Genomic DNA, 20,564 nt, shown 5'->3' with positions numbered 1-20,564 from the left:
GGACGTTCAGAGGCTCTGTGCATCCTCTCACATATCAGTGAGTGATGTCCACAGCCCTGAGGGGTTTTATTTCAAATTCCTTCTGATTTCCCAATACCTGGTACTCAGGGGTACAGAAAAATACCTAAATGTGGTGCGATCCATCCCAAATAAATGAAGGCCATTTCAACAGCCACCAGAGCCAGCATGTCCTGAATGCTGGAGCTCAGCGGGGGTTTCTGCAGCACCATAGCACTCTTCCTTCCCATCTGGGATTATTTTCCATGTGTAGATGATTCAGGAGGTGGGAACCCCACCCCACCTCCAGCCATGTCCCAGGCAGCTTCGAGTGATCTCTGCTCCTTTTCCCCAGCACGTTCCCAGTCACCATCCCCTCGCCAGGAGCTGGTCTGCCCTCTCCTCTGCAGTGCATTTCTTGGAAGCAGGCTCACAAGAAGAATATTGTCTCTGGCTTTCTCTTTTATTTGAGGCATGTATTTAAAATGATGCTTTTGTTCCAAATGAATGCGTTGATTCATTCAGAAGTGCAGTTTCTGTTTTTGAATCAGCGGAGCTGTTTATGCTTATAGTGTCCATAAAACTGTTATTTTAGTCCTGACACTGATGCTTATGAATAAAATTTAGATCTCATTCAGAAGTACATTAGCTGTAGCTATTTGGCTTCTTGTTAAAGCATTAATTTTTATTGAGAAGACTACATTGCCAAGCAGCTCCTTCTGCGTCTTGCAGCAAACTAAGTACCTCGAAGTATAGACTTCCGTAAGACCAAATTACAGCATGTGCCCCGCTCCCCCCACCCTGGTACCCTCGGTCTAAACGCTCAGTTTGCGGCTGGTTTTGTTCTGCTGCTGGATCACGGTGGGAGCTTCCCAGTTGCCCTGGGTGAGCAGGGGAGACTGGAGCAGATGCACCATTGCTCAGGAGGAGGCGTTCAGGGTCTGCTGGAGCCATCAGTAAGCTGGCACTGCGTTGCTTATTCATGACGGACTGGATGTTGGGTGTACTGGAGCCAATTAGCTCTCCCATGTATTTATTGCACTTTTTTGCTAGAAGCAAGCTGTTAAATGTCAAAAATACTTTAGCATTTTAGCAGAAAGATAATTTTTTAATAGATTCCACCTACAAAAAAGAGCTGACTGGCAGAATATTAAACTCAGGGAGATTTATTTTTAATCTGTGCCTCCAAACAGCTTGAGATAACCATTTTTGCATTGCTCCTGGCTGATTAATACTGCTGTCCCTTGCCTGTCCTCCTCACTTGGTGCTGTGGCAGCTGTGGCCTCTCACATCCCATTAACCTTGTCTGCAGAAGGGACACCTGGCCAAACCGAAGAATTAGCTCTTGTAATTAGGAATGTAAACATCACACACTGCCTGCTAACATCCACACGTCCCATCCCTGCCTTCTCCCAGTGCTCGTTAGGGCAGGATACCTCCAGCCAGGCTCTTCCCATCGTCAACTTCCCACACACCAGCTTCCAATAATTTCTAAATTAACAGCCCTATAAAAGACAAATCAAAGCATAGGTAGCCTGGGTTCTTCAGGGACTAGGAGTGGCATTTTGTCAGTGCTGGTTGCACCTAGCTGTACCCTGGAAGAGGGTACCAGCAGCCAGCGGTGTTTGCCAGGACTGTGTGGTGAGTCTCGTCCTCCTCCTTAGAGGAGCTCATTGATGCCCGTGACCTGTGTCTGGCACCAGCAGAGCAGTAGCATTCCCAGCAATGGCCGAGTTTATATCCTGGCTCTGTAAGCTGGTGGCACAGCACCAGGCCAGGTGCTGAGCGTTCCCACAGTGAAGCTACCTGAGGTGGCACAGAGATGCCCTCTTGCCACCTCTGCCTGTGGTCCTGCTAGGTTTAATGTTTAGGCTAGGTAGTATCCGTCTGTTCTCACTATCAGTAGTAACTCCCCGGTGCTGGATGGAGCAATTAAGTCATTGTTCATAATACAGTAGGTTCTGAAAATTAAGGTGACTTTATTTGTTTCTCAGTAATATAATGAGCTATTTTGAGTGATGCTAGATTTAATGGCTAAATCAATATGTGTATTTAGTGTTAGGCTTTATTTTAGCACTAAGTGACATGAGATAAGCAGACTTAGAGAGTGTTAATTGGTTTGTGTTTAGCATTTACACTAATCAGAGTGTGCAGTGCTGCCCAGGGCTCTTCAGCACTAGTAATTCTGTTTATCCAAACCAGGAGTTGTTTACTCTATTGACTGGAGTGGAATCAGTCTGTTTTTTCACTTACTTGAATGTTTTACTGCATGTGTGAAATTAACAGAGGGTCCTGGCTGGATCTGAGCTGTGCCGCACACGGTGCGGATGCGTATGGGGAAAAGATGGCTCAACAAACCCTGAAGAAAACAAAACATTAACAGGCACCTGTACTGACTAAGTCACTATGTGGAGACTTCAGTACTGCAAGTAAACAGCATTTATTTTCCCTTTGCGGCTGGCATATTGCTCTGCCTTCATTTCGAGGGTGTGCATAAGGGAAGACAAGCCCGTGTTCCCCTTCCTAGCTCACTGCCTGCTACAATCAAGATGGAGCTCCCGTCACGCTGTTTATTGGATGAATCCACCGACCCTGCCAAGCCCTCATTGCCAGGGTCGCAGCACTCTGTTTTCATGAACCAGACATAGGAGACGGGGTTTATTGGCTGAGATGCGAGAGACCAGCTCCGCTGTGCTGCCCAAGGAGGGATCCTGCCCAGGTCTGCCGGGAGGCATGGACGTAGCCTGCAGGGTCTCTCCTGGGTGCAAAAGCACATGAAGCCTCCTCCACAGTCCTTGCTGAGCTGCCTGGCCCGGGCTCATGTCTGTCTCGCGCTGACAGGAGCAGATGCCTGGGGAAGAGCCCGCTGGAGCATCCCGAGAGCCGACACCAGCGGCAGCACGCCGTGGCCAGCCTGCATGTGCAGCACGGCTGCCTTCAAAACAGCTTGGAAACAGCCTTGCCACTGCTATGTTCCTGTCACCTGGCTCTTTTTTAATAGAGTTGCTTTTGGATGATTTAATTTTTATCTAAACATTTGCTTCCCAGCTGAGATCTTGGAGAGCACAGCTCTGGCTCCCTGGGCCGGTGCTGAGCCCCTGGAAATAGAGCTGTCTGTTGGAAGTGCTGACAACCCGTCCTGCTGCTGAAGCTGCCTCCTGAGCTGTTCCCAGGGTCCTTCCTTGCTTCAGACCCAGCGCTCGCTCTGTTCCCACACCCCCTCCCCTCGCAGCAGGGCAGGTATGACTTAGCGGTGGCATGTGCCGAACCTGTGACGCTGCTCCCCCAGCAAGGATGCTCTGTACGAGGAAGGTCAGATGCACCGCAGCTACTCCTTCTCCTGGCTGCTCTAAGCTGTACCGAGAGGCAGGACAAGATGAAATCCCTTTTATTTTGCAAAGTGCTATTTTATTGATTTCTGCCAAACACCCTCCAACTCGGTTGCGGTGCCCTCCCAGTGTCACCACGCGTGGCTGCGTGCGGTGGGGAGGCGGGAGGGGAAAGCCCGGAGTTGCTGTTATCTGGAGCTGCAGCAGCGTTTTGACAGTTCCCGAGATGGACGTTAAATCACTTCTGCGAGGGAGAGTGAAGGGATGTCACTTGGGCTCAGAGAGGAAGCTCTGCTGTACCGATTGCACTGACTGTGTGATCTGAGTCAGAATGAGAATCATAAATCTTGATTATTCTCTGTCTCAGCTGATTTGAACCAAATGCCTTGGACAGGGATATAGTTCACATCTCGCTGAAAACTGCAAAAAAACTGATTAAATGTACAAACTGATATAAATAGCACTCTATCTGTGTTAATGCCCAAACTGTCACTGCTCGGGGAGAGGATCCTGCGTGGACGGGGCTCTGCCCCAGCCCAGAACAGCTTCCTGGGTATTTTCAGAGGCGCCTTTCTCCCCACTGCCATTTATTTTGGTACTTTGTTCCTGCAATGCTGGCTGTTATTATGCTGCTGTCAATTACAGATGGCATCTCTGATTCTGATTGCACTTTGCTTACAATTAAGCATCCTATAGAAAAATGGAAATGCTGGGTCATTAACATAAAGTAATAATAAGGTAAACCATTCAATTATGGAGGAAAAAACATTTTGAATAATAAGGATATTGTATGCCTAAAAGACATTCAGATGCCAGCGTGTTACCATTTTTGCATACATAATAAATGAACTTAAACCCCAAAATAATCGACAGAAGCAAATAATAAATAGCTGTACCCTCAGCAACAGCCTGGCTGGCATCGCTCCCTCCTGGGGCAGAAGGGCAGCTCTTGGATGGGAACAGAGGAGTCTTGGATCTGTGCAGTCCTTGGCAGTCCCTTTGGGGGATGCCTTGGCCACCATGGGCTTGTCCGATGCTGGGACCAAGATGGTGCTGTGTCACCTCTCTGTGCCTCGAGGGTGCCCTGGGGACTTGGGAACTGATGCCACCAGCTTGCCTCTGGTGCTAAGCGGACAGATCAGGAGCTTCAGGGAAGAGGCAGTAAGGGGGGACGGGGCAGTGGTGTTCCTTGCTGCCCGGTAATGGTGAGGGAGGGCAGCGGGGCTCTGCCTGGGGCATGTGCTGGGCTGCAGGGGCTGGATGCAAATACTGCCCTGCTGTAGATGAAAAAGTGGGATATTGTTTTTTGGCCCCACTGTAGATTAAAAAGTGGGATATTGTGTTTTGGACAACTGAGAGGTTAATGCGATCAGGAAGATCTGGCCGCCCAGCACCTATGTGGAGGGATTTGGGACTGGCTTTGCTACCTCCAGCATCTGCTCTCCCCCGGCAGGAGCCTGTCCTCCTCGGCTCCGTCCTCCTCCCCACCTGCCCCTGCGTTCAGCCGCTCTGCCGGCGGCACCGGTGGGCCTGCGCTGACCCGTGCCGTCTACAACTAGAAATCAAACAAGTGATTGCACAGCTTTGAAGACACAGAAGGGCTGTGCTCCTGGCCGCCTGCCTCTGACCAGCCAGGAGCTCCTATGGCAGCGTTTACTGGCGGTTTTGTGTCAAACCTTTCTGTGCCGGTGAGTTGAGTCCCTCTCCTTTCCCCTGGCTGCCAGCAGCGCAAGAGCTCGGCAGCAGGATGTGTACAATTACTCTTGTTATTCAACCTGTTCTGCAGATATCACTCCTCTGTTGTCCCTCCGTAACAATTCCCAGCCTTTTAGCTGTTGATGGCTCGCCTATTACTCTGGCACTGTTAGGATAACATCCAGATACATCTGAAGAGTGGAATTTATTTACTGTTTTTCCCTGAAAAGCTTTTAGCATGATACAGCAGCAGTGCTTTCACTTAGGCAGCCGTTACTGTCAGGGGTTTTTCCTGGTAGAAGTAAATTTTCCAGAAGATGAAAAAGGACTCCTCACGACGTATAGCTCCATACTACTACCTTTTAATAATCTATTTTCATGATATCTCCTCTCAGGAAAGGCCTATCTTTGGGAAACAGGAATGGTTTGAGCTGCCCAGTTGAGTCAAGTCAGTATTTAAAGTGAACTGGACTGTGTGTATAGCTCTCTTCCTCAGCTGTATCTTTTCCAGGAACCATAGCCTGCAATATCAATGGCATGTATTACTAACAGTCTTGAAGCTTCCACAGATACTGCTTAGCAATCAGCAAGGCAAAGCTGGATGGAAACACGTCTGCATGGTGCCTGTGCGGTCCCGCACAGACGCCTGCCAGCCGTGTTCAGGGCAGGAGGACGCGGCCGGCTGCGCTGGGGCTCGTCCTGCCGCGTGTCCCAGGGGAGCTCCCGCCTCAGGAGCAGCCTTCCCAAGCAAGTGGGCAGGGAAGGTCTGCGATGGCCTGCTGCCAACAAGGTGCACTGGATCTAGTGTTTCGGAGAGGATTGCTGTCCTTCAAGCGTAGGCCAACAAGTGTATCAGCATTTTACGTAGTTCATGCCCGCTTTATCTGCAGGTGTGCTGGGGACTGGCATGTGGGCGGGCACGGCTGGGGTCCTGCAGCCTGCCCGAGGCTGACAAGCGGACCGGGACAGCCGGGGATGCGTGTGCATGCCTGTGCACGCCTCGGCGTAGCTGGCCTCTTGCTGCTGCTCGGGGGCCAGCGTGCAGGGGGACGGCGGGGGGAGCCCCGTGCCCAGCCCCAAGTACTGACCCACGGTGGGGGCTGCTCCTGCCTGAGCAGGGGCTGCAGCCGGCTTTCCAGGGCAACCCGGTGGCGGCAGCTCTGCAGTGCACAGTGGGTTTGGCCGGTCTCAGAGACCGACAGTAGGGGTTGACTGCTTGTATCGGGGATTTTCCCCTGGCAGCTTTTCGTCCCACTACAGGTGTACTGGTCCTTTCCAAGCAGGTGTAGGGAGGGTGCTCCACCCTGCTGCCCTTCTGCTCTCCTGCTGTCTGCAGTCAGCCCTGTACTGAGCACCAGCACACGCATCCCCAGAGCCTGGATGTGCAGGTGACACCCTTGGCTTGACCGCACCTTCTGAGTGGGTGGGGAACAGGACTGAGGAGAAACAGGAGCACCCCCGTTCTTTGGAGGACCCACACTTTGCTGAGCAAGCTACCCATGACTGAGACACGGGTATTGGGACACCCCAAGTTTTTCATAGCTAGTTTGTATTTATTTGCTCATTAAGTAGCTGCTCTTTCCCCCTTGGGGTTTGCCCTCCAAACTGTCTTGAACCCCTTCTGCAAGACCAAGCCTCCCTCAAGTGTGGAGCTCGCTGTGGTTACGCACAGTCCTCAGGGTGGGCATGCTGCTTTCTCAGCCCTAGGGTTTGCACCAGGTCTCTTCTCTTCCTCCTATGACAGTGGAAAACGAATGAGCTCGTGCTCAAGGGACTTGTACCTGTATGTTGAAGGGAAACCTGGACTCGGAACAGACTACCTTGACTTGAACATCCTCGGTCAAGGAGGCAGGACTCGCTCCTCCTCTGTCAGTGAGTCCCTGTTCCAGCACGTGTGTGAGAGGCTGGAACTCGCACTAGTTCTGCTTTGCTATAACTGTGATTAATACAGTAATTAAATCTGGTAGACAACACTGAGATATTCCCAGTGAATAGCATCGTAGCGCTTCTCTAGAGAATGGTAGTGAGGCTTAGTCAAAACAATTTTGACTGCAGTGGGGTAGAAGCATGCATTTCCAGCCTCTTTCACAACCTGTTTCATGGCTGAGTGCTGACCAACAGTAAATCTTACACTAAAATTGGAGAGAGCGGGCCAAATTTATGCCTGGTAAAATGATGTCACACTGAACATGCATCTCATCCGCAGGACTGAGATTGCTTTGCACAGTTGAAGCCAGGTGGTGCTGAGGGCCGTGTTTGTGAGCCACCGAGACGGCGCGTGCCGGCGCAGATGGGCCGAGCACGTCCAGCCGCACCAGGAGCTTGCAGAGCTCTGGTGACTGCTCCTGGGTGAGCTGCTGGGCCAGACCAGGCAGCTCGGAGTCAGCGCACCCCTGCGCGTTCGCCGTGGCTGCCGGTGAGGAAGGCGGTGGTTAAGGGCACCCCCCATTAGGAAGGCAATGAAATTGTAGCAGCACTGTCTAATCTGAGACCGTCCAATTTGTGTGCGAGCTGTGCAGTCAGATGGGCGAGGGATTTCGGCACAAGGCAACAGCCATATCCCAGAGGAGATCCACTTGAGGAAAGAACAGAAGAAAGCAAGATTTAGCATTAAGATCGTAATTTCAGATTGCATTGTGCGAGCATCAACAATCTATATACATGAGAGTCTTTGGGGAACACAATGCTGTAATAGCTATCCAAGCCAGCCTGAACAGCAAGGGTTATTTTTAATTGCAACTGAATGGATCTAACCTTGTGATGTCTGTTCACAAAGCATTGCTGGATTAATACAGCTACCATAGTTGCTTCTGCTAAAAGACTTTAATGGATCAGCTTAGTTCTCTGCTCCACGATTATAGCATTCCTACCCACCTATCATGCATGAGCCAGATGGTCCCAGCGAAATCAGAGCATATTTATATTTTTGTCTGCTACTCAGCCAGCTGCCCACTGATTTTGTTGCATAGTGGTAGGAGGAGAGGAGCCTTCCTGGGTGAAGTTCACCCACCTCTTTCCCTAGCCCTGGTACCTCCCCCACCTCTTCAAATGCATCAGAGGAACCAGGGAAGGGTTCTCTCCCCAGGGCTGCCTGGGAGGCTTGCCCGGCCGTGCCGTGGAGGGCAGCCACGCTCCCACGGCAGCAGCGCAGCACTGTCTCCTGGCATGGATTCAGCCGCTTCCCAGTGCGCAGGGGGATGTTTTCAGTTCTATCGGCGATGAGAGCCATTAAGAAGGTACAAGTACTAAAGAGATCCTGAGCGATGCCTATAAAACCTCTGAATCCCTGACAGAATCAATAGCGGGCTCTCAGGAGTAACTTCTTATCCAGGCCAACTTAAGCACATGCCAATGAGCCGTTAAAGATTTTGCATTTTGTGGAGACACAGAATCCCTTTCATTGTGATTGTTGGACTCTAGACTGGGTGAGATGATGAAAAATCACATTAGAAATAGACTGTACTCCAAAGGCATTTTCCTCAGCGTCCGGGAGAGCGGCTCGAATGGTGCTCGCGGGCAGCATCCTTCCTCCACGCGCTTGCCCAGCCAGCGCCGGCAGTGCCCTGCAGCCCGGGCTGCCTGCGCCTTTGCTGGAGGGGAGCCCTGTCCTCTGGGCTTTGCTGCAATGAGATGCACAGACCCCTCTGGCCACATCTGCGAGGAAAGCAGCGGCGGAGGAGCAGGAGAGGGAAGGAGGGAGCGAGGGAGCCCTGCCCCGTGAAATGGAGGTCCTGGGGCTGGCACCTGGGATGCAGCTGAGCCTCTGCGCTGTCCTGAGCTGTCTCCTCAGCCCAGGAGCAGGAGCTCCGGTGGCCTGGGCAGGCAGCTGCCCGCTGGGGCTGCCCAGCAGCCTCCGGCCAGGCTGAGGCCCAGTGCCCCGCTGCGCGCGCTTGCCTCCTCTCGGATGACTTTGCTATTGACACAATTTCCAATTTGGCATTTTGGTTACCGTAGCAACTCGGTGCTGCCATTCTCCGATCGGATCAGCCCGCAGTTAGTCAACGCGGCGGTAGCACCTGCGTTGGTATGGCAACACAGGACCGGTCTCCATCCTGGCTGAGGCTGCTGCGGGAGGGACGGCTCCAGGCGGCCCCAGAAGGGAGCGTGCGGCCGCAGAGGGGGCACGTCGGCCCTGCTGCGGGGCGGCGAGATGCTCGCGCCCCCCTGCTGCTCCTTACCCCGCTGGCTGCAGCGGAGCGGGGGCTGCCCCTGCTCCGGCTGCCGTGTCCTGGGCTCCCGAGACCTGCAGGGCCCAGGGGACCTTGGCAGGGACGTGCAGGAAAGGTGGCTGGCACAGGGCAAGGAAGTGTCTTTGCAATCTCAAACTGCCCCGCACGAGTGTTTTGCATGGACACCAAATGGCTTTGCAAATCTGGGACAACGGAAAGCTGCTTGTCTCGGAGAGGGAAACCAGCGGTCCCAGGCAGCCCTTCGTTTTGGGTGTTCAGTCCTGCAAGAGCAGAGCTCAAGTCACAGAGAAGGATGGTTCACCCCTTTCTCCCACAGCCGGCAGAGTCACACCAGCTTCCAAACCGTGAAACTGTTTCAGTGAGTCTCCTGGGGGAGATTTGTTTTGCTTTAGCCCCAGTCTGAACTGGCACCCGCTTTTCTGGAAGTGCTTCACAATTTGCATTTAATGTTTTTTAACAGACATGTGCAAGCCATGTGAATTAGAGCAGTATGAATCTATTAGGCAGCAACAGATGCAAGTTTTGTGTCTCTTATTAGAAGGGATTGGATTCTGAGGTTTAGTGATGTGCAAAGGATTGGACTTTGGAGAGATTAAAATTATTTTCAGCGTTAAGCACAATATTTCTAAGCTAATGCACTCAGTCTTGAATATAGATTCACAGACCAAAAAGATTATAAAACATTAAACCTATGTAAATTCAGCTGTAAATTTATGTTTGAACAAATTCAACAAGAGATTTGACTTGGGGGCTTACAGCAAATAGGTTCTGCTTTTCATGCGTATTGCAGTCTTCAGTTGCAATGCCGTTCTCCCCTTGAAAGTCCCACGCCTGCTGAATTACTGGCAGGTCACAGTTGACAGCTCAAGCAATTATACCGGAATGTGTTAATAATAAAAAGGAAAATGACTTCATGTTTGTCTTTTCAGAAGACAAAAGCAGATGTTTGCTCCACTCTGAGGAGCAGCAGAGATGAGCTCCATGGGCAGGTGACACTGTTGCAGCACCTGGCCATCGCCTCTTTCAGATAGCAGTTGTGCAAATCCATGTCCTCCTCTCGGTTCTCCAAGCCCTGGGAGTTACTGTGAACTTCTTTCTCTTGTTGAGAACATGAAAATACGGTTAACAAAGACTCCTTTTGAGTGGGATTGCAGGAAACCTGCAACATCGTGAACAAGCTGCCTACACAGAGATAAATGACAGCTGTGACTGAAGGAATAAACAAGATAATCTGGATTTAAATAAACCACAAGGGGATTTTGGCAACATGCAAATTCACAAATTTATAAAATGTATCCTTTGAAAATAAAGAGCTTGTCTGAAGCCAGCAGTTAAGAACAATTACTACAGCACATTTTCCCAATGAGGGCTTAGAGCTGGCCTTTGCCACAAATCAGAGGGGACCGGGAGCCAGATGTCCTGCCCATCGCCTCGCAGCGGCTGGGGGGAGTTTTTGTGTTCAGAGCAAAAAACTCCAAGAGGCGATGGCAGCGAGTTCCCCGTCTGACTGGGGAGCGGCGGGGGTGCCGGGGGGGCGGGCAGAGCAGCCTGGCCTTCCTCAGCCTCTGGGAACGAGTAGGACAGGAGAGAAATATCAAAAGCCCAAGCAAGCACCCGGTAACACGTATTTGATCATCTGCTGTGAGGACCAGGTAATTCCTGGATCCAAGCCCAGGAATGGCAATAAAGGTTTCGTTTTGACGTTGCACAACACAGGGATGCTGCTACCAACAAGCGTGAAGAAATGATGCCCATCCCCGTAACTGAGTCAAGGAGTCATTAATGCCGTATGGCGGTGGAGCTCCTTCCGGGGGAAGTGGCTTGCTTGCCCCTCTTTTTCAGGTGGGTAGCGATGCAGGCAGAGGAGGGGCGGGAGGTGAGCAGAGACCAGTGGCAGAGCCAAGAGGACGTCCCGTTCCTTCACTTCATCTCCTGGGCTGCTCTGCAGGGGCGGTCAGCAGCGCGGCAGTGCCTCTTCGTCAACCAGCCTGGCATCGAAAGGGAAACAAACGCTGCAAGAAAAGCCAAAGCGTGTCCAAGAGGCTGGGCAGTCCTCTCCAGGAGCAAAGCCTCGGCCCAGCATGGCAAAGAGCTCTGCAGCAGCCACTGGAGGAGAGCGATCCGGAGCGTCGCGTCCTGCCCGAGCGCGCAGAGCTGGTTAGCATTCTGTCGGCACGCGCGCAATTAGGGCAGAGCACGTGGCAGCAGCTCTGTGAAGGTTAACTGCTCTGAGGAGTATTCCTGCCGTGCCAGAGGCTCGGCTGCTCCAGGTTTAACACCCTTGTTATTCTTAGCAACAGGAGCCGGCGGTGCCGTGTATCGTTCTCTGCTGCGTGCTTGGCAACAGCTATTGCGTGCGGCAGGACGTGAGCAGGACGCGCTGGCTTTTGGGGCTGGCAGGCCTGAGCCTCCCTCGCAGCTGCCTCTGCACTGGGGGAGCTCAGCAAGGCGGTCCGTATGCCTGCCCAGGAAAGGCAGCACCTAAAAAGTAAGTCTGAAACAAGGCAGAGTTTGGGAAAAAACATTTCTGCATGTGCCCTGCAGTAGTTCTGGTGCTCTGCAGGGCCAGGGTTGTCTTGAGGACACACTGCAGCTCCCAATGTTATCCTTAAAACTGTACAGCAAAAGCTGAATCTGCTTTTCCTCCTCTTTTCCTTGATCGCTACTTCCCTGCTGTCTCTCCTCGGTGCCAACCTATCTGTCCATTCGTCTTTATTGCGCATGGAGTTAAACACAGTCTTTAAACGTGGCAACACTTTCAGATTATTAGTTCTGCAATTTCTTGGCTCCTGTTTATTGTGATAACATCATCTGAAGGGGCCATTGCAATTAATAGTTTGTTCGTGCTTCTTTTATAAACCCCTGGTGTGTTTGTTTTATACTTGAACATCAGCCGGTACAACTTGCTTCCAGTGCATTGTCTGAAGCATCCCCACCACAGAGAAAAGGCTTGGAGGCTTGGGGGTTTCTTTGCAACAGCTTATTGAAACCATAATTTAAAGTAAAAGCTAAGTAAGTATAATATTAAAGGCATGGCAATCGTCTTGCCCTGACCCTAGAGCAGAGCGGACCAAAATCCTTGTTTACAAAACTGTCCATGAAGGGGCTGTTGCCATGGCACGGCAGTCCCTGGCAGGAGAGGGAACCCCGCTCCTGGCCGTTACCCAGCCTTGCCAGCGGCGGGATGGGCAGGAGCGGCAGCGTGGGTGACGGCAAGCAGCAGTACTTCCTCTGAAGTCTGATTAGTTTTAATCTCTTTAAGCATTGTCGTCTAAAAACCCACAATCACAGACACAATCCATCATACAAAGCAAACGAAGGCTTGTGCAAGCACCGGGTCCTTGGGAACCTGCCCAAATGTCCCAGGGGCTGCAGGCGGCTCGCAGTGCCGGGGAGATGCTGGCAGGGAGCGGGAGCAAATGCAGCACAAATACCGGCAGTTGCACCCTCGCTCTGACTGCCCAGCCAGAGCATCGGCACAAGGGGCAGGGGCCCAGCCAGCCCCCATCTGCTCTGAGCTTTTAGTTGAGAGTCCACAGGCACTTCTTTGCAGAACAGCATCTTGTCAGCTAGGAGAGAGACCAGATACAAAGTCGTATTACAGAAAACCCAATAAGCTAGTGGCTGCGGCTAGACCAATTCACAGTGCAGCCGAGGTGCTTAGTAGCAGTGAGTGGTGTTCACTAACCCCGGGAGCTCCCCCGGGGCCGCCGGGCCCCTCCGCTCCCGCAGCTCTTTGCTGCGGAGCAGATGTGCTGGTGGAAGCCGCGCTGCGGGTGGCCCGGGGCAGGCCAGGGCAGGTCTGCCTGCGCGGTGCAGAGGGTGAGAGCAGACGACAGCAATGGTCCCCTCGAGCCCTATTGTCTGGGAGTCCATCGCTCGTAGTCCAGCAGAGCTTTTAGCATCTCATAATTGCCACATTTTGACATTTGACAGCCTGCTGCATGCTGCCAGGGTGTCTGACTCAGAGGAGCATACCAGCCAATTCTGCCTATGCCAGTCCCTCCTTCTGCTCAGACAATTGCATAGGAAAACAGCTTATCCTGTCTGAGACAGCACAAACAAGTGTGAGGTGCTGCTGCGTGGGTATCAGGTTAACGGAACACCGCAGGGTAATGGTGTTTTGTGCTCGCCTGGCAGTCCAGCACCATTTGCAAGGCAGAAGGACTTTTACACGCTGCTCATTCTCCTGTTATCCAGGCCACCGCTGTCTCAGCTGATGCCCTCTTCACTCAAAAATCAGAGCTGGCTCTTCCCGTTCCCCGTAGTGCCACATGCCATGGGTTCACTGCAATCCTGTTGGTCCCGTTTGACCCTCTTGTCCCAAAGCGCTGAGCCGAGCTCCCAGCAGCAGGAGCTGACCCCCCAGGTCAGCCTCCCCAGAGCTTCACCCCCGTTAGCAGCTCAGGATCAAACATGCCCCTGGCCTGGAAGGGATGCTTTGGGAGAACCTGCCGTGAACTGAGACCTTCAGTATTCCTGTGGAGGGCTGGCAAAGGGAGCATTGGAGCTGGTTCAGCCCTTTCCAGCTTTACCATGGTGTAAAATGAAGGTTGGGATAAAGGGAGAAGGCGGAGACCTCCGTTCTCGCATCCTCGCAGAGCAGGACAGCAGTGAATACAGAGCCCACCCGTACGAAGGAGAAACACTGCCCGAGCACTGAAGGATGAGTCCAGGGACCCTGTTGCTGCTTGGTGTCTTTCAGCACAGAATTTAGCAAGACACAGGAGGGACTGGACGCCTCTGTGCATGTTAACCATCTCTAGAGTTGCCACTAACTACTGAGATTGGGAAGCAACATTAAAACTTTCTGCTTCAGGACTTCATTAAATCATCTGTGATAGGAAGCAGGAGGAAAGGAGCACGGGCAGAGTAACCCCATAGCTGGTGGAGAGATTCTCAGTCCTTCCGCAGGGGTTCCCGTTACTGACCGGTGTCAAAGACAGGCGACCTGGCAGGAAAACTGCCAACCACCACCCAGGCTGCGGTAGCTCTGCCCTGGGAGCTGGCAGCTCCGGCACGCTGGAGGTGCTCTGGGTGTTAGCACAGGACAGCAAGCAGCAGGGCAAAGCGTGGTCTGCAGCTAGCTTGTGATACAATCCGCTAAAAAGGAAATGCTTACAAATTACTAGCTATAACTGATGATAAAATAACTATTTTGTGGAGCAAGGAACAGAAGAGTAACACATTGATTTTGGTAATTAATGGTTCAATAGAAACCTGTTCTGGGCAAAGTCACTGGATTGGAAGCACCTTTATTCCCTGGTCTCAATTCTTTGCCTCACTCCTCCGTGTGTTCTCCGAGGCCGATCACGCAGCCCCAAGGACAGCCACAGGCGCTGGCTCCTGCAGCTTGCCTGCCGCTTCTCCTCGCAGGCTCCCACTCTTCTTCTGGAAGCTCTCCGGGGCAGGGGTTGTGGCTCAGTCTGTGTGCAGTGCTCATCCCAACAGGGCTGGAAACTGCCTCCAGCCGCTGCCAAAGTGGTTTCCAGTGCCAGATGCTGCCCCAAGGGCTGGAGCCTGGACCCTGGTGAGATCGATGTAGCGCCACACCTGAGTCATGCTCGCTGGAGGAGCAGGTTGCACCATGCAGACGACTGCAATGGCTAAACTGCAGCCAGCATAGCCAGGAGTGGCATTGCCTCCTGGCATCTGGGCGGATAACGGATGATGCAGCAGCAGGAGGGAGACGGCAACGCTGCGAGCGCTCTGCCAGGCTGGGGCTAGATCGGACGTGGTGGGGAGAACCACGGCCAGCAATATCACTGTGCTGCTCGAGCCTCTGCAGGCGAGTGAGTGAGTGCAGCAAGGGTGGTGACGGTGGGGAGTGAGTGTTCAGAGCAAACGCCTGATCCGATCGGAGATCCTGGTAGCAGGGAAATGCAGTCATTGTTCAGAGGTCCTTGCTGGCCTGCTCTTCAGTGCCGTTTCTCTAAACAGCTTTTACAAGATAGTTCAGCTTGCCGCGAGGTAGTTTTTACAAGGTAGTTTAGTTGGCTGCTGGCGCGGGCTCAGGGCCGGGTCCCACCAGCTTGTCGCACCTGCAAGGCTGGGCCCGGTGTGTCTGGTGCTGCTGTGGGGAACAAACCCCCCGTGACTGTGGCCCTCGTCCTTGCTGGAGGTGGATCGCTCCCCCCCTCCACCACCGGCAGTTAGCACCCGGGCTGTGAGAGCGGCCGCACAGAGCGGTGCTGCCTGTGGCAGCCCCCAGCAGCCGCCAGCCCTCCTCCCAGTTCAGCCCCCCAGCTCTCCTCCTTCCTTTCACCGCTCTGTCACATCAAGACTGAGACCTAATTTCCGTGCAGAAATGTTAGCATTTCAGTTCCAAGTTAGTTAGGCAATATTTAGAAAAAAAAAAATCGAACGGGAAATTTTACACAGCCGCGCTTGTATTTTGTGGGCAGCACAGAAAGCACTGGTGCACTGCAAGCTCGCTGTGCATGCAAAGGCAGTGCCCGCCAAGGCCAGTGAGCGGGACTCTGCAGCGGGGACATTTCTGCAGTGGGTCACATCCTGAAATTGAGGGTTATCTTTGGCCAGTCGCTCTCAGAGACGTGCTGCTGAGTGAATGCAATTTCCATGGGAATACAAACACCGGTCAGAATCACGCAGAGAGTGAGAAGTTGAGTGAGTCCCGGTGCAGCTCCGGGAATCTGGCGGGACGCCCTTGCAGGGTCGGTCGCCAGCCACTGCTCCCTGCAGCCGGTGGTGCCTGTGCCCAGGTGGCCACTGCCCTGGCCGGGGTAGCAAGCTGGAGCGTGGGTGCTGCGTGGCGCTGGGGAGTGGAAGCCCCGCTCCAGCCGTCAGCGATGCTCTCTCTCCTATCTGCCATACGCTTTCGGAGAGCAGCAGGGAGCACTTCTGCTCCAGGCCTCCACGCGGCAAGTGCTGCCTGTCCACGTGCTCAACCTCCCGGTCTCATTTTCTGTGCACTTTCCTTGCACCACTCCCTTACACAACCTCACGCTCGGCTGAAGGGCACCCTATTTGTACAGCAGTGGGCACCTGAGGACTCAATCCCTGATCACGCTGTGGGCCTTGCTGTGGTGTGGATAGCCGTAAAAGATGCTTCCTTCCTACAAGGCTGTTAAACCTGGGTGCTGGATCGCCTCCCAGGAAAGCCGGTCTGTAACTCTGCAGCATCTGCAGTCCCCAAGTGCACTTAATTTCTTCACGCTTTTCTTAAGATAAAATACCTCAAGATGCATCATTCCGACTAATCCTCGCTCCTTGCACATCACTGCTACTCAGACGGCTGATGCAAGGCAGGGTCAAAGCACCGAAGTGCTCTGGGCAGCAGGCGGGACTGCAGACACCCTGCTGTGTCGGGAAGGCAGCTCTGGTGGGACACGATGCTGGAGGGACGAGCTCACTGGCAGGGCATGGCCACCGGCGTGCTGGCCCTGAAACGGGTGAGCTGGAGTCCTGCAGCCCTGCTCCCCTTCAGACCCCCATCGCCAGGACTCAGCTAGAGATTTTTCAACAGGAAAGATGCTGACTGCAGGAGAGGGGAAGCCACAGGACCCTGCCGGCCTCTTCATCCAAAAATGCTGAAGGCACGAGCAGCCCCGTGGCAGCACCAAACCCACCTTCGCTCTTGCCTTGACAGGAGCCCCGGCACCTCCTCCAGCAGCACCTTGGCAAAACAAGCCCCGTTGGATGGATTACACCAGCAATAAACACACAAATTCGGGGCGGTTTAAAGCAAGCCAGCGCATTTAGCAGTCACAAGTACGAGGCAGCACTGACAGGCAGATCTAGCTGGGCCTTGCCTGACAGCCACTTCTGCTTGCAGACTTCAGCTGTGTAATTCCTGAAATGGCTGTTTCCTGGGGCTCGGCGGTTTGACGTCAGCATCACTGCGGTCGCCAGTGCCCAAGGTGCTCTTACAGAGCCATTCCCAGCCTATTTACATTGTTTCCTCACCATATGTTTGTACTAAAAATAGTTGCAATGTGAAGGGATAATCCTGCAAGACCCTGAGCATCCCCGTCCTCCATGTCTGCTGCGGGAGACTTGGCCAGTGCCACAGGTGCCTCCCGGGAGCAGGGACACCGCTCCTCCTCCTGCCTGCCCGCAGCAGCACAGTCAGGTGCCGCATCGTCGGGGCACATTAGCCAACAACAGGTTAAACAAACTACGCTTTGTGTGGGTGTGCCTAGGCACGAGTATTTGAAAGGCTTAAGATAAAAATATTGTTAAAACACACTTAAGAAGCAGTCAATACCCTGCCTGGAAAACCTTTGAACGGGCACACTGTGGGTAGGGAAAGCCTTGCGCGGGAGCGCTCTGGCAGGCATGGCTCCACGGCCCCGCGGCCTCCTGCGTTGTCTCACCTCGCCCGGTCCGAGCAGAGGGCGCTGGGAAGGGCGGCAGGGCTGGCCGTGCTCCCTCCGCGCTGCACGCGTCGGCGCCTGCACGGGCCGCGGCCGGCGGGTGAGGCAGGGCGTTTCACGGCTTTCGGGATCCAGCCAGTTTCCCACCCGGGCACCTCTATTGCGGACGACATAGCGGGTGCCGGAGCGGAGCCCGGCGGGGCAGGGGGCACGGCAGCAGGGCTGGGGCTACCCACGGCCACGGCGCGGGCAGAGGCGGGAGCTGTGTAGTGCTCATGGCACTGCCCTTCAGCCCCTCCAGCACCCGGCGGCTGAGGAGGTGTGAAGAGGCTGCAATGCTCTTGCAGGGGACATCATTTAGTACCTTCTGGCTTGCTATGATAATCTTTAACTGGGGGCAGCTGGGACAAGCATTTACCTCTTCATTTTCTTAGATATAAATGCTATCTCGCTGCAGTTTCATTTTACAATATGGTAATACGCTATCCAGGAAAGTCTTGCTACATGCTAATTTATCCAGTAGGCAAATTCCTTTTGGCTAATAAAAGTGCTTGCACAGGAAGCTCAAAACCCAGCAGCAATTAATTATTGACAGAGCATGTGAATTAGAGATAAAAGAAAAGTCATTCTTTCTCACACACAAGATAGTAAATAAATTTAATTATTGTACTAGAAGCAAGGGATCTTATTCTGTATTAAGTTTTATTAGCTGAGACATTTAAAAGCATGTCATCATAACAAAAAGGTCTTGTGTAATCCTAACTGCACCACTCTGGTACAAGGCTCTGAAGTGAATAGGCTTAATTGAGCAAATGGAAGCAGATGGCTTGCTGAACAGACAGGTATTGTACAGGTTTATTGTCAATTAACTTTTGTCTACATATGCCTATGGCGAATTGACTGTATAATGTGTTACTAAGGCTGATTTAACACTTCAGGTGTCCACCATGTCCAGGGTTCGAGAAGAAACAGAGCCAGAAGTGCTTTGGTCCCCAGGGCCCGCAGGTGTGGCAGCATCCCTCTTCCTGAACGTCCCGCCAACATCTGCACGGGGCAGGAGGGACACCAAGGTGTCCGCCCGTGCCTGGCCCCTTGCTAACCACCCCTCCTCTGCTTCTGTGCAGGAACGTGATGCCCAAGACGCTGGACGGCCAGATCACCATGGAGAAGACCCCCAGCTACTTCGTGACCAACGAGGCCCCCAGGCGCATTCACTGCATGGCCAAGGACACGAAGCTGATCGTGGTGGTGAGGAACCCGGTCACCCGGGCCATCTCGGACTACACGCAGACGCTCTCCAAGAAGCCAGAGATCCCCACCTTCGAGGTGCTGGCCTTCAAGAACCGGACCCTGGGGCTAATCGACGCCTCCTGGAGCGCGATCCGCATCGGGATCTATGCCCTGCACTTGGAGAACTGGCTCCAGTACTTCCCCCTCTCCCAAATCCTTTTTGTTAGTGGCGAGAGGCTCATCACTGACCCGGCCGGGGAAATGGCCAAGGTCCAGGACTTCTTAGGCCTCAAGAGGATTGTGACAGAGAAACATTTTTATTTTAATAAAACCAAGGGGTTCCCCTGTCTAAAGAAGCCAGAAGACAGCAGTGCTCCCCGGTGCTTGGGCAAGTCCAAGGGTCGAACTCACCCCAAAATAGACCCAGACGTCATCCACAGACTGCGGAAGTTTTACAAACCCTTCAATGTCATGTTTTACCAAATGACGGGCCAAGATTTCCAGTGGGAGCAGGAAGAAAGTGATAAGTAGAACCATGAAATCAGGAAAAAAGCTCTTTTCTTTTGAGATGCAAATTATCGTTAGAGACCCAAAACTCACTCGGGGCTAGAGGCTCAGCCTTGCGAGCGCAAGACTCTTGCGCTGTCAGGGTTGCAGCCAAAGCCGCCTGCGTTTCCAGCTCTGAAACCCCAGTGGCACATCACCTCGGGTTGCACATGGGCCCTCCCCCGTGGCGCTGAGGGATCGGGGGCGGGTGGGAGGAGGAGGAGGCGGAGGGAGCGGGGCTTCTTGGGGTGATGGGATGCTTTGTGTTGACATTTCGCTGCTGGTGTCCCCCTCGCAGCCAGGCAGGCAGGACCAGCACCTCCTGCCACAGCTAGCTGAGCAGGAAGGTGGCTCACAAAACCCAGAAGCACCGGGACAAACCCATAGATTTGATTTCTCCTGCCCGGCTTTTAGTTTTGCCCAAACAGCAGCATCAGATCTGGTAAATTCAGGACACGTGCATTCACATGCACACTGGTATTTGTGTGTGGAAGGAATAAAGCCAGTTATGCTGCAAAGGAACTATGTACAGAAACTTCATTTGCACCAGACATTTCAATTACCTGTTGCACTAAAACTAGTATTTACCAAGTGCCACAAAACCCCTGGGCCCAATTCTCCTCCGACAGATGGGGATAACGCCACTGTTGGAAGAGAGCCATTCCTGCTTTGCTGGGATGCTCAGTGAGATCAGAACTGGGGACTCCCTGGATCCCCCGCTCCTCCTGGAAGCCGCGCTGAAGACCGTTCCCAGGCACCCACGTGGAGCGAGCCGGGGTCTCACCGCCCGGCCCGGCTGCCGAGGCGCGGTGCGGAGCCACGTGTGCCCGTGCAGCACCTCCCGGCAAGGCCGTGCTGTGCCCTGCTCCATGGTTTGGAGCCAGGCGTTCCTGGTGGGAACCGAGGGGGTGACTGCAGGGCAGAGGTGTGGGGGACAGCCCCAGCCTAGCGTCGGGGCAGGGCTGACCGTCGGGGCCTCTGGCACTGCCCTTCGTTTGCACCTTGAAAACGAGATCCTGGTAGAAAAATCCTGGTAGAAACTGTAGAATAAACCCATATCCCAGCTGGATCCTCCAGCAATGTGATGAGAGCTGCATGCTGGAACCAGTGGCGAGCAGGACAGCAGCACTTCGATGCAGCTGCACTGTTTCTATCTCCATTACTGAGATAAAAACGGTAAGAGAGGGAACAAAAGGAAAAATGCAGAGCTACCGTTGCTGAAATGTTCCCTTCACATGGGT

General features: G+C 53.3%; 1 protein-coding gene across 1 annotated transcript in view; it reads left to right on the top strand.

The window, feature by feature from the left end:
• The window catches only part of HS3ST4 (heparan sulfate-glucosamine 3-sulfotransferase 4), a 65,952-nt gene extending 46,644 nt beyond the window's left edge, over nt 1–19,308 (top strand). Inside the window, exon 2 of the mRNA XM_072878108.1 lies at nt 18,672–19,308. Coding sequence (XP_072734209.1) covers nt 18,672–19,308 — 637 coding nt within the window. The remainder of the gene's footprint in view (nt 1–18,671) is intronic.
• The last annotated feature ends 1,256 nt before the right edge of the window (nt 19,309–20,564 follow it).

Source organism: Ciconia boyciana, chromosome 13 (genome assembly GCF_034638445.1).
Source record: "Ciconia boyciana chromosome 13, ASM3463844v1, whole genome shotgun sequence".
Taxonomy (NCBI): domain Eukaryota; kingdom Metazoa; phylum Chordata; class Aves; order Ciconiiformes; family Ciconiidae; genus Ciconia; species Ciconia boyciana.
The sequence above is the reverse complement of the archived record's forward strand: the minus strand, read 5'-3'. Positions and strand labels throughout refer to the sequence as shown.